The following is a 9618-nucleotide window of genomic DNA, read 5'->3' as shown; positions in this document are numbered from 1 at the left end:
TTTGAAATTCCTCTTTTTGAGTCCGTAAAGTGCAGGGGGATGGCCCGAAGCAGCGGACAGCGTGGGCAGCAATGGTAACAGCCAAGCGAATAAGGGCCAGCGGAGTGAGAACCAAAACATTTAAAAGGCAAAGTGCGTAGAAACCTTCATCAAATTTGACTGACAGGTTTTCAAGATGTTCGCACTACCCAACCGAATGTTTCCGATGCCAACTCCATTTTCAAGGGAGAATGGCTACGCGGAAACTTAGAAATGGACAACTTCAGGCTCAAAGTGTAAAAAATTAGTAAGGAAATGTTTAACTGAACTTTCATTTCTTTGTAAGACTCTCAGTCGACACGATTCATCACGAATAAAAATAATAAAAGAAAACCAATTAAAGTCTTTGGGATTATAGAAAATCCACATTATTTGCTGCTTAATTTTAGTTACAGCCAGAGCAATAGGGTTTAATGAAAGGGAGATTCCTTAATTTATTTTTTTATAAATTTTAATTTAATTTAACGTTAACTTAAATTATTGTCGTGAAGTTGCAGGGGGTTTTTCGGAGTCCTACAACTGGTTTTACTAGTAGTATCGCCCTCTATCGGTAGGTTTAAACAGAGTCCACAAAGTGTGGAATGGGTTAGCTAGTGCATAAACCTGCAAGATGTAAAATGTAAATGTACAATTTTTATAAATTTAATATATATTATTTATTATTAATTTAATTTTATAATATTATTAGGGGAACTTGTATTGTGTTCTACGGTATAAAATTCTAACATAACCACGGATCACTCACCTTTCTTTCAGAAGCCGAATAGTGCTGCGCTTCAGGATAAACAACACAAAAATAATGACGCCAATGCAATAATCACTGTATAAACATATTATATAAAGAGAGTCCCAAACATCACCGGAGAAAATAATAGCAAATATATGTATGCTCCACTGTAAGTCCATGATAATAGAGAGCCGTAAAAATACCATATACCTGTAATCAGATCATGAAAAATTAGGTCAAGAAACAAAAATTAGTAGATATATCTTACATCATCATTGTGGAACTGTAATTCCTTGCCCTTACATCGTAGTCGATGAAGTTATTTAATGAGAGTTTCGTCCTTATAATAAAGATGGTAGTCAATATAAATAGGCTTGTATTTAATGCTACCAATAAAAAATAAGGACCATAAACGTACGCATCATAACTCCAGCCTCCTGTGAACAAAGAAAAATACTTTCTTAAATCACTTGTGAACCGAATTATGCCTCAAATGAAAGCTTACCCTTTAAATCACAATCGTCCCAACCAACACCTGGAATCCATTCCACCATGTTAGGCTCGTTACCCCACTTATAATCAATCATGAATATGACTCCCGTCAGGATAGCCGACAGGCCCCAGGAGAAGATACTGTATGTGCGGAAACTGTGTTGGGATTCTGATCTATTAACCGATGTAAATCCAACCCAAATCTGATGGCTCATGGACAAGAGCCAAGTGAACTTGGCCATCCAGAAAAAGTTGTAACTGTAAGCTGAAATTTAAATAAAGTTCGACATCACAAATATAGTTTTTCGCTTCGAATCAAGAGAAAATAAACACAATATATAAGAAATATTTGATATTGCCTCTCAATTTGGTAATAATATTAAATACGTACCGTGTACAGCACATAATTGCAAAGGAATATCAAGGTACACCAGATATTCATGAAGCAAAAACATAAACGTAGAGGACAGATAACAAATAAGGCACTTTCCGTGCAGATTCTGCAATTTCTTTACGTAGAGATACACTGCGATCGTGAGAATCAGGAATACTTCCGAAAGCCAAAGGACTGTTTTAATTTGAAGAAAAATTAAAATGCCAGGAGTATCTCAACTGCCGATATAGAAACTATTCTTACTCTGATTGGCTCCTGGTAGGTTAAATTCAGCAACATCGCCATGAAAGGCAGCCACAAAGAACTCAGTGTTGGCTGAACTGAACTGATTTGGATGAAGGCAGTCATATCCCCTTAATTTGATCGTGTTGTTTATTGCACTCCCGAGCAGTACACTTCCGTTCTAAGGGGATCACGTTAGTCTCGGAAACATTAAACAGAAGAAACGGAAACAAAAGGACGAACCTCGTACAGTGTGTACTTATCATTTTTCCATCTTTCATACGTCCACATTCGATCTCTCATTACGATAAAATCGCTTAGTAAGTTTTTTCTCACCACGGATCCGTTGCCGAGTGTTACATTTAGGAAAGGTTGTATCTGATTCAGTTCCTTCATCAGGCCATCGGTGCATTCCCCATTTGGTTGTATATCCTTATGGCGACAACAGATCCAGATACACGGCTTTAGCTTGCAGACACATCCTCGTAAGTGGTTATTTACTGTTTTATAGTTTTCCAGATCCGTGCTTGTGTAACTATATTCTCCAGTCATTGCCACAGGAACTTCGAGCCCTTCGTATACGTATGAACCATTGGGTAGTCGCTGGCTGGACGATATATTCACAGTTTCAAAGAAGTGGCATCCGGAAATAGCCGCTTTTGCTGCTTGCAAAATAAGAATCTCAATAAATGCCCCAAAAAATGTAAGTTGTGGCGGCATCGTGCCAAGGAACACTATTCCCGAATAATAATTCTCGACTAACTCCCGTTGTGCTGGGTGCTGGAGTTTATATAAGGCAAATTCCGTAAAAATATAAATAAAAATATAATTTGTTTTCAATCAACAGTCCCTAGAGAAGTTCACTCAAATTTTTCTTTGCAAATATTTGTCCAACTTTCCTTATCATTATGAAATATTAAAATGTATTTCTTAGGGACTCCTTAAGGCATCATAGCTCTTATCGATGAATCCACAAGGAATTCCATAATGTATTGGTGTTTCAGACGTTTACTCCAGAGCATTAATTATTAACTTTTCGCGAAAATTAATCAGAAAAATGTTCATCTTATCAAAATACTGCATTAAAATTTAAATTTAAAGCATTAAATAAAAGCTAAATTAGGGACGCCCATGTATGTATTCTCTACAATTTATATTTGAATCATTAAAAATCGATATATTTCAGTAAAATAATAGAAAACCTTAAAATAGACGTAACACTATTTGCTGCTTTCCTAGGCTCTTCTAAAATGTTCTCTTCTATGATAGGTCATGCTACTTTGATAAAATTTAAAACTTTCAAACAGCTCAAATACCGAGAGCCAAGTTCGCATATATGCTATAATATATTATTATTATATTATTTCATTATTCCATCGATGTTCTCCAAATCTAATTGGCTGTGTATAGGGGAAGAAAGTTTGCCATCGAAACTATCTATAATTTTCCTCAGCAACTGAAAGGTTCATGAGAGCATTTTCTAAATAAGTACAATTAAAGTCACCATACATACTTTTGTATGTCGAATGTTCGAATGTTTTTATTATAATTAAAGAAAATCATAAATTAATACAAAATTAAAAATTAAACTAGTTGAGACAGAATAGAGCACAGAGAATGGGAGGGGGTTGTTACCAGGAAAAGGATCTTATGACATGCAGCAATTTATCCAAAAAATTCTACACTTTTGACAGACACTCAGACACTCCGCAGAGTAGCTAGAAAAATATCAGGAGCAGCACCATGCCGCAGATTTAGAGAATATCATTTTTGGTTTTGCTCGGAGAGTCGCTGCTCCATCCGCCCGCCCTCGAGGAGGACCTCCCTCCGCTTAGATGCGCAGATTGGGGTTCGTGTAGCGCACGTACTTCAGCAGGGCGTCGTTCTCCTCGCAGACAAAGGACTTCTTGTGATGGCAGGCCACATCGTGCCAGTTGACGCCGTCATTGTAGAACTGATTCAGCAGGGCCAGGCAGTTCTCCGGGGCGCCGTTCTGCTTGAATTCGCGGTTATCCGGCTGGGGCAGACCGATTCCGCCGGTGGGCGACCAGTCACCCTGAGACCTCTCCGTGGTTGGGGCCAGCTTCTGCAGGGTGGCGGTCCAGAACCAGCCGTTGATGTTCGTGGGCTGAAGATCGGGGCGGTCGCAGCCCTTGAAGTCGCACAAGCGGCCGCTGGTCCAGATGTATTTCACCTGAAAAAAGAAGGGAAATTTTCGAAATTAGACTTAAATCTCTCAAGCTTTTCTGAGGTTCAATCTCTCAAGTTTCCCTCAGGTTCAATGGCCCCTGCAGATGCCCAAATCCAAATTGGTCGCTCCTACGCAAGAAAATTCAGCGTTGGCCTCGTGCCAGACCACGAAATAGTGGTAGAAATTTCAGCTGCTAACTGATTTGGGCCTGTCACGCCCAAACAACTATTATTGTCGCTGAAAGCGAACCCATACCCATTCCCCCAGATCCATTCCCGCTCCAAGTCCGCGCCCTTTCGGAGCTGGCGCACCCGATACTGTCAACATTTCAAGTGAGCAGACGCGGCGCAGCCGCAGCTTAGCGCTCATCAGTCACTTTCACCCGATGGGCCATAAAAATTGTTTTGTTAAAACGGGGCCCCACAACAAGCTGAACGGGGTATGCAGACAAAAAACCAGACGGCTTGCCCTTTTGGAAAACACCAATGAGCAGTGCCGAAACAAATTTATGGACATTGATTTCGGTTTTGTCGGCTGCGGGAAGAGTGCATTGTAATTGTTAACAATAAAAAAAAGCTTGGACAATGAATGCATTTGCCCAGGCGGAAGCCAAAATGAATTGTGCTTTGTGCACCTGTCTGTTACAGGGCCAAGTAAAAGTGAACCCAGCCAAGGGGAGGGAAGGTGCAACACACAACTCATTAGGAAAGCGGCTTCTCTGCCGGAAAACAGCATTGGAAAGTTGTGTGCCTCCATTTGGTAGCGCCGAATATGTATCATGCGGGTGCAGATACCAGTTAGGAGTCATTGGACAAGTTCTTATCAATTGGGTTAAGGGTATAGAAAGCTACAGCCAATGGTAGATACAGGAAAATAAATGTGAAAAGTAAGAGGAATTTAAATAAAATTATTAGTAATGCTTGGCCATATTGCTATCTATAAAAGTCTAGTAGATAAACGAAAGACTTAAGCTACAAACTTGAGGTGGTGCTAGGTACCGACTCAATATTTAAGTTTGAATTTAGATTTCAAGAATGTTGTAGTACCTCAAAAGTCATTCTTTGTGCCCCATCTCTTTCCTGTTTATTCATCTTTAAGATGTATGTCAGCTAAAATTTCTTTTATTATATTAAAAGCAATTGAAAGTAGTCTTAGCCAAGCACCTCTAATCGAAATGAATTCAATAATTAATGCAACTTATTCCCAAGTATATTTTTTGCCTGGGTTTACGCTTTGTTTCTCGTTTGATTATGGGAAAATTCGACTCGCAGTATATCCGTTTGCGTGCTTACAATTTGCTAATTTGTTAAGTAATTTTGCGCAGCAGCTTTTCCGGTGCTGCTTTTCCACCGCACACGTGAACTTTCGATTTCAATTTTGGCTACCGCGGCTTTCTCATGTAAGGTGAGCAATGAGTCGGAAGATCCGAGATGAGACGGGCCTGCCTGACCACAACTCTAAACTTGACACTTGTCCATCTCGAGGGGTTGCGTAAGAGCTGAAGTCTCCATTCGTGTGCGAAATTGCAGAGGCAACAACTGGGAAAGTTTTTGTATTTTTATGATGCGTATTTTGTCGTGTTTTTTTTCCTCAGTTTTTATGTGTAATCTCACATTGAACTTTGTAGAGCGACGTTAATGTCGGATTTCGCAATGAGTTTTGTGAATCTTTGCATCCTCAAAATTAAGGTCAATTTCAAGATGCTGGACGCTAAGTAAATCGCGTTAAACAGTTCACACGCGGCTAAACGGGCGTTATTTAACTTGTCAAACAAATCGAAAGGTGACATAATGGCATGCAAAGTAGGTGAAAAGATGGCACAGATAAAATACTGTTAAATGCAAACATCATAAGTTATTGGCATGTCTGCCATTTCACCTCGAAGGTGTAAGAAATCCCCTTCGATGAGGTCCATTTGTGTTCATAAATAAAGGTAGTTGATTATGCATTTATGCCACCTTTCGCTGGAAACATTTATAAATAGCCAATGAGTTGCATATTTCTGTGCATTATTGCGATCATTTGTTTGATCGAATCGCAGCTCAAAAGTTGATCAAACAGGTGCTGCAGCAAAGGTGAGGCCAATTGATTGCCTTTGGTCTGCGTTTATTTGCCGAACTGAGTGTGGCTTACATAAGGCCCATTTCAGGGTGGGGATAATCGATTTATTGACTCTTATTCGTAATAAATTAGCTAATATTCATTTGATTGAGTGGGGGGAAGATAAAAGGTGATATTAAAAGTTGTGTTTATTGATAATCTACACATAGAGTCAATTGCTAAGGAGGGCCTTAATGGAGGGCCTATAAAAACGTTTAAAAGAGGGTACCGGATGCTGAAGTACTTTTTGCTTAAGTCTTTTGATTACAGCTAAGATCTCTAACTATATTTTATTAGACTATAAATTTAATTTAATAGTTTTTCTTGTAAATTTAGAGTCTCTATGTGATCATAAAATTCAAATTTGTACTTACATTCTCGCCAACCACACGCTGCTTGATCCATTCATTCTCCAGGCTCGTCTCCAGCGACACGGAGTCCATGCAACGACGGCGGCAATAGTTCCTGGCCGTCAGCCAGTCCTCCTCCACGCCCTTCAGCTGGGGGTCGCGCCACGAGAAGAAGTAGCTGGAGAGAGATTAGCAAATATGGGGGTTATTGATACCAATCTGGTTAAAACATCCCGAGCACTCACCCCTTGCCGTCGGGGGTCTTCTCGTGGATGATGCGCTGGGCGCAGAGCTGCGGATTTGGGGGTTCCAGACGTCCGTTCTGGAACTGAGCCGCTCCCAGACTCAGCACGCTCAAGACGCACACACCGGCGATAATGAAAGCTTTCATTTTTCTTTTCTCTTTTCTTTTGTTGGCAGTCTATGCACACACACTTGCACTTTCTGTGGGTTCGTTTGTTAAACTCGCGTCGCGTTTCTTTCCACCGACCGATCGGCTGGCACTGATCAACTGGAATGACAAAAATATTTGGGAACCCCGGCTTATATATGAGCGGCCTCAAGCCACTCAGCTCGAATCGATTCGAAAAGAGAGAGAGAGAGACACAAGCCCGAAAGAGAGACTGAGTGGTGGGCATTTTTCTTGGTTAAAATGTAAGGGGCGGCACTGAAACAAAATATATAGTGTATATAGAATGTTTATGATAAAATGAATTATTTTTTTAAAAATATGGATATTTTACAAAATATTTGTTAGTAAATAGAGGTACATTTCATTTTAAGAAATAATTTCAATTTGAAATGAATGATTTTTTACTTTAGTTTTGATTAGAAACTTTATAGTTATAGAAAATAAGTTTATTACAAAAATAGTCATAATTTATATTAATTATAATAATACTCTTAGCTTCTTTATTTATTTTAAGATATAGAAGAATACTTTGAAGAACTTCACCAGCATATTTTTGCAGTGCATGTGGAAAATTTGTTGGCCGCTGCGCCTGCGCCTGCTTGACATGCAATCGTGAATGTTAAGTGACCGAACGGACCAAAGTGGGGCCCAATGGTGGTCAGGGGGTGGGAGTGGTCTCGTCTTTGGGGCTTGCGCATCATTTTGCACCACTTTACTTTGAATGGTCGCCGAATGGCTTGGCCCAACTCCCATCTAATTAGCTACACAAACACGCCACAAGTTGAGCCAAATCTTTTTTTGGCACAGAGATTTCATTTTTGTTGGGCGTCCGCCGTCTCTCTTTGCATAAATAAATGCATTTTCAGCTATTGTTTGGTGTATTTGTGTTTGTTTTGTTTCAGAAATATGTATGTATTTTGCCAGTGCTTTTGTCGTTTCGCTAGTTGCCTAATCTAATCCAAAATTCATTTCGATTGAGTTCGGCAAGTGACATATATTTTGAAATGTGAATTTGAGGGATTATTATAGGGACTAGTCTGTACTTTACCCATTCGGTGTACAAGGGGAAAAAGTTCTGTAAAATGGAAATGTTAATACTTTTAGTGGTCTTGGGGGATTTCCCCCTGTCTGCGGTTTCCAGGCATTACGTAAGGCAACATAAACGGCCAGAAGATATATGCAAACACACTTGTCATTGCATAAGCATAAGAAATGATGCGAGAGAGCCCCCATCTGAATTATTTTCTCCGCAACTCCGGACCCAGATCAAGGTCAGGCGCGATGAGTACGAAAATTTCACCAGTTGAAAGTGAAGTAAACCCGAATGCCCGGGCCCAATTCACGCATTTCAACATGATCGCCTCGATTAGGGGTCTCCTCGTTCACAGCTCCGGGCTCCACCTCACGTGCAGCCGAGCATGTCGACCCTACACCGAAATCATGCGGAAAAGATAAAGGTTTTACACTCGGTATACCGCACTTTATGGCGATCGGTAAAACGGCAAAAGTTACACGACGGCAGGTGCCGCTGATTACCTGACAGATGTAGATGTATCTCGTGGGACACTTGAGGTGGATTATGCCAAGAGCTAAGCCCCAGTCCCGCCCATTAAGGAATTTCAATTTGTTTATTTTTATTTTTATTTGTGGTGTTTATTTTTTGCCACATCTTCGTAGAAATGGATTTTGCCTGCGGCCAGGAGGCTGAAATTATGTTAACCCAGTGACAGCAATGAGAGCAAATACATATTTCAAATTTGTACTTGATTTTTATTTATTTCAAACATATTTAAGCTGCATTTCTTCACCTACAATTACACACAGTCTGGAGGTAACATACTTGAGATATTCCACATATTAAATTTTAAATTCAAATTGCTATACGTGCAATTGTTAATAGCAAAAGTTGAAAGAAATTGGGCAATCCATTGACATTGTAAGCACGTATTTATTTGAGCAAACATAATTTATTTAATCACTGTGAACTCTTAGTTACATGATTTCCCGTGGGCAAACCATCAAAATTTAACGATACTTTTTTTTTTTTTTTTTTTTTTGGGTAATATTTATGTGATAAGGAACCGGGAACTGGGCCCAACTGTCAATATATCAAGAGTCGCGGGGCCTATTCAAAAATTACCGCATCGCATACCCACATATTTACGCAATGAGTTCCCAGACGGGATCGGGGGGTACAGGTACTGGGCCCGAGATGAGACTGGGACTGGGACTGGGGACTGGGCCTGGCCAATTTGTCGATGAGTTGGGTAAATATTAACGGAGAAAGTGCGGCCGTCAGTTGGGCTAAAAGTTTTTGTACCTGCGCCGTTTTTCTTTTCGGAAATATTTTTGCACAAGTTACATATTGTTTAATTATTTGCACAAAAAGAGAGTGAGTTTCAGGTGCAGTCGTTCCAATTTCCACAAGTGTCGATAATTTATGCAAATATGTAGGCATGCTCTCTAGTCGGCAGTTATGCAAACGGCCATTTAGCTTTAGCCCTGTTTACTCATTTGGATTTCCCCCCAAGTGGCCGCTCTCAATGTCACTTTTGGGCTGTCCAAAATTCAAATCGAAATTATCCGGCCTGGCAACAACAATTTTTCACGGCATTTAATATTTATGTCAGCTGCATATGACAATAAAAACATTTATAATTAAACTTTGCTTTATGCTCTAACCGTGATTTG

General features: G+C 39.9%; 2 protein-coding genes across 2 annotated transcripts; both read right to left on the bottom strand.

Annotated features, from left to right (window-relative positions):
• Positions 1-780: 780 nt before the first annotated feature.
• Positions 781-2594, bottom strand: LOC108080421 (probable G-protein coupled receptor Mth-like 6). Its single transcript, XM_017175154.1, has 7 exons — positions 2211-2594; positions 1896-2055; positions 1650-1826; positions 1272-1523; positions 1185-1203; positions 1035-1106; positions 781-859 (listed from the first exon to the last, which is right to left on the bottom strand). The coding sequence occupies exons 1-7, from the start codon at positions 2592-2594 to the stop codon at positions 781-783; spliced, it is 1143 nt and encodes a 380-aa protein (XP_017030643.1).
• Positions 2595-3384: 790 nt separating this feature from the next.
• LOC108080436 (uncharacterized) lies at positions 3385-7021 on the bottom strand. Its single transcript, XM_017175171.2, has 3 exons — positions 6761-7021; positions 6540-6693; positions 3385-4068 (listed from the first exon to the last, which is right to left on the bottom strand). Exons 1-3 carry the CDS (start codon positions 6904-6906, stop codon positions 3706-3708), a joined length of 663 nt encoding a protein of 220 aa, XP_017030660.1. The 5' UTR covers positions 6907-7021; the 3' UTR covers positions 3385-3705.
• Between the last annotated feature and the right edge of the window lie 2597 nt (positions 7022-9618).

Source organism: Drosophila kikkawai, chromosome 3R, assembly GCF_030179895.1.
Source record: "Drosophila kikkawai strain 14028-0561.14 chromosome 3R, DkikHiC1v2, whole genome shotgun sequence".
Lineage (NCBI taxonomy): Eukaryota > Metazoa > Arthropoda > Insecta > Diptera > Drosophilidae > Drosophila > Drosophila kikkawai.
Note: the sequence above shows the minus strand (reverse complement) of the source record. Positions and strands in the feature narration are given on the sequence as shown.

Bases quoted from the DNA above. Each gene is read 5' to 3' on its own strand.
- LOC108080421 (XM_017175154.1), bottom strand. From the start codon at position 2,594: ATGCCGCCACAACTTACATTTTTTGGGGCATTTATTGAGATTCTTATT. The intron at 2,056-2,210 runs GTGAGAAAAAAC...TGATCCCCTTAG, and splicing joins CACTCGGCAACGGATCCGTG to AACGGAAGTGTACTGCTCGG. The intron at 1,827-1,895 runs GTAAGAATAGTT...AAATTAAAACAG, and splicing joins CCTACCAGGAGCCAATCAGA to TCCTTTGGCTTTCGGAAGTA.
- LOC108080436 (XM_017175171.2), bottom strand. From the start codon at position 6,906: ATGAAAGCTTTCATTATCGCCGGTGTGTGCGTCTTGAGCGTGCTGAGT. The intron at 6,694-6,760 runs GTGAGTGCTCGG...ATCTCTCTCCAG, and splicing joins AAGACCCCCGACGGCAAGGG to CTACTTCTTCTCGTGGCGCG. The intron at 4,069-6,539 runs GTAAGTACAAAT...TTCTTTTTTCAG, and splicing joins AGCGTGTGGTTGGCGAGAAT to GTGAAATACATCTGGACCAG.